This window comes from Parus major, chromosome Z (assembly GCF_001522545.3).
Source record: "Parus major isolate Abel chromosome Z, Parus_major1.1, whole genome shotgun sequence".
NCBI lineage: Eukaryota > Metazoa > Chordata > Aves > Passeriformes > Paridae > Parus > Parus major.
Window position 1 is genome coordinate 60759588 of NC_031799.1, and position 2895 is coordinate 60762482.

The 2895-nt window shown below is 35.4% G+C and overlaps 1 protein-coding gene across 7 annotated transcripts in view; it reads right to left on the minus strand.

Moving 5' to 3' along the window:
• Positions 1 to 661: 661 nt before the first annotated feature.
• The window catches only part of KIAA0825 (KIAA0825 ortholog), a 237522-nt gene continuing 235288 nt past the window's right edge, over positions 662 to 2895 (minus strand). For all 7 annotated transcript variants that reach the window (XM_015652513.3, XM_015652514.3, XM_015652516.2 and 4 more), the window contains one exon: positions 662 to 789. In XM_015652513.3, the coding sequence (XP_015507999.1) occupies positions 669 to 789 (121 nt within the window). In that variant the 3' untranslated portion in view covers positions 662 to 668. The remainder of the gene's footprint in view (positions 790 to 2895) is intronic.

The window sequence follows — 2895 nt, forward strand, 5'->3', positions numbered from 1 at the left end:
CTTTTAAATAAAAAGATGCTTCTCAAAACTTCTAAAGTTTCTCTGTCATGTGTTTTTTAGGCCATAAAGTACACTGGATGTTAAGTAAGGATTTGTGAGGGCAGTAATGCTGATGCATTTTTGATTGGAAATAATGGCCAAGCATACCCATCCTGGAGCAACTTATAAAGCATGTAGGTGTATGGTCTATATCTGTCCCTTCTCTTGTATTTTGGGTGATTTAATAAACAAGCACCAAAGGAGAGAAAAGGCCCTTGAGTGACACAAACTGGGGGCAGGCTGACTCCAGCTCCAAAGTCGGTGAATGGAACCAAAGAGTCAGGTGGATGGAAACCAGGAGCATTTTCTTAGCCTGTATCTAAAACTTCATTATTTCAGAATGAGTTTTATATTTTTGAAACAATTCTTAGTTTTTCATTCCAGTTTATGCCTGTGCAGTACTGAGATGCAACCTCCTTGTTTTGTGACACTGACATTTTCCCATACCATTCCTCACATTATGCATGTGTGAACAATTGCTTCTGGGACAGGGTGACCAGACAATAAGAGGGGAACACTCTTTAGTTTAGAACTCCCACTCAAGATACATATTTTTGAGCTTTCTAGACCTGTGAGTTACATTAAATTAATCTTGTTGAGTCCAGAAGAAAGGCGCTACCCGAAATCTGTCAAGGTAATTGTTCTTTATTCTCTGCGATAGGAGTCCTTTGTGTCAAATAAACACTTCTTAAGCGTTCCACCATAATGTTCTCCTCATCTTCAAGATCTGCATCTTCTTTCATCTCCCACCTGGAAGAAAAAACATTTTCTTCATTTTTAATGTGTTTTTAACTAGTCTTTAGAACAACCAAAAAAATACAGAACTTTTTTATCATTATTTTATATCAATTAATTGCCCTCCCCAGGTGTGGTTACACCAGTTGAGATTACTGAATCACGCAAAATACAACCCCCAAAAACCTTGCCACACAGAACTTGGCATGGGCATGAGGCAATTGACACAAATTGTCAAAGCTACTACAAAATCTTACTTATATTTACTGCAACTGTACTTTTTTTTCCATTTTATGTGTCACACACACATTGGTAGAGGTGGAAACCTTGTAAAACTTGCACAGAAAAAGTGGAAGAGCTAACACACGTTTTGGAAGTTAAGCAGATGCTCTCGGTGCTCTCTAAGTTTGCAGTGAAATGTCACCACATGAAGTCCAACCCAAATATTTAATGTGAGTTGTCATAATTCTCTGGCAGTGACAGTTACTATTTTACAAAATACTACAAAACTGACTGGCTCTTTGTTTCTTTAACTATCAAGTGTAACGATCTAACCAGAAAGAAAAAAACATCAGATTCTTCCTTCCCTATGTGAATACTCTATTCTAGTTTAGGACTAAGAGCTAATGGCACTAAAATTGCAAAAGTGAAGGACTGTGAGGATGGTTTTTCATTTGTTTGTTTTTTAGTAGTAGTCAATTACAGAACCTTAAAAGTAATGCAATATTCTGTTAATGAAAATCAGGATAATAAATACAGCAATAATGCTGATATGTAGTCAGGTAAACTTTTTATCACTCCAATTATTCCTATACAGTGGTCACTTCTGTGGCTCTGCCTCTTTTACAAGTTCTATGGCTATTTAAGAATTTGATATCCCTTTAATATTAATCTCATTCTGATCTACGTAGATAATAAAATGTAGGCTCCCAGTCCAGACCACCTGAAGACAAAAGGTAAAACAACAATCCTAAAACTAGAAATCACATTTTCAAATATTAAAATTAATAGGTTATAAATGAACCAAAGAATGATGCAGAAACGTAGGAGATTTAAAAAACTAACCAAACAAGGACTTTTACTTTTAGGACTTCTTTCACTTTTAGGAAACTGTCAGGAGCAATACTTTAATCCTGTCCCCACATTTCTTAGGTCCTCATTCATACTGCAAGAATCAGAAGCTATATACAAGTTTGGATTGGTGAATAAATTAAATGTAATGTAGATGGTGGGACAACTGTATTTCATTCCTTACATTTGCAAGAAGAGAACAGTCATTATTGGCAACAGAGCATGGTGTACATTTGTATCTATTTAAAAGCTTACTAAAACCAGAAGGAGAACAAGTGCTTTGTAGTAAAATCTCATTCTTAAAAAACAATTAGGATGAAATATGCTCAATGAACATGTATAAATTAGCATATATCCTTCACACCTTTACCTTAAAAAACTGAATCTGACAACCCATATTATTGCCTGAAGGAGTATCAGAACAAGCAAAGCATACTTTGAATAAAATTATAAGCACTGAATGCCTGTGATCAAGGTTTTGCAATAATTAACTTCCTATTACTCCACTCATGTGTGACTGCTATCATACTTAACCTTATGTGTATAATACCATTAGGTACAATTAATTGCTATGTCTGTCTACTTCATTCTCTGGTTAATGATATAAAATCTGTCTGTATGAACCTTCAGTGCAGTCACTTTCGCAAGCGTCCCCAGTGAATGCTGTTTAACAGGGTAACTGGTTTCCCCTTTTCCTTTTGAATATAATGTACCTGTAATGTACCTTGTCTTCAAACCTAGGAAGAAGTTGTGCAAGCCTGAATTTGAATTTATGGTCCTCAGCGTTATTCAGAAACACTACTACAAGAGCTGAATTAATTAATTAGAATTAATTTGATTTGTTGAATGTTTTTAACTTGAGGAGGTGTTCGCTTAGAAGGACTGTCATAGTTACAGAGATAGGAAGTAGAGTGTAGCATTAGGGACGACCCAAAATCATGTATGCCATATCTTCTCCACATCAATCTGTACAAGGTAGCTTACTATCTCTTTAAGACCCAGAGTTGTGTGATAAATTATTGCATGGATTAAAAATTCGGAAAGATATAA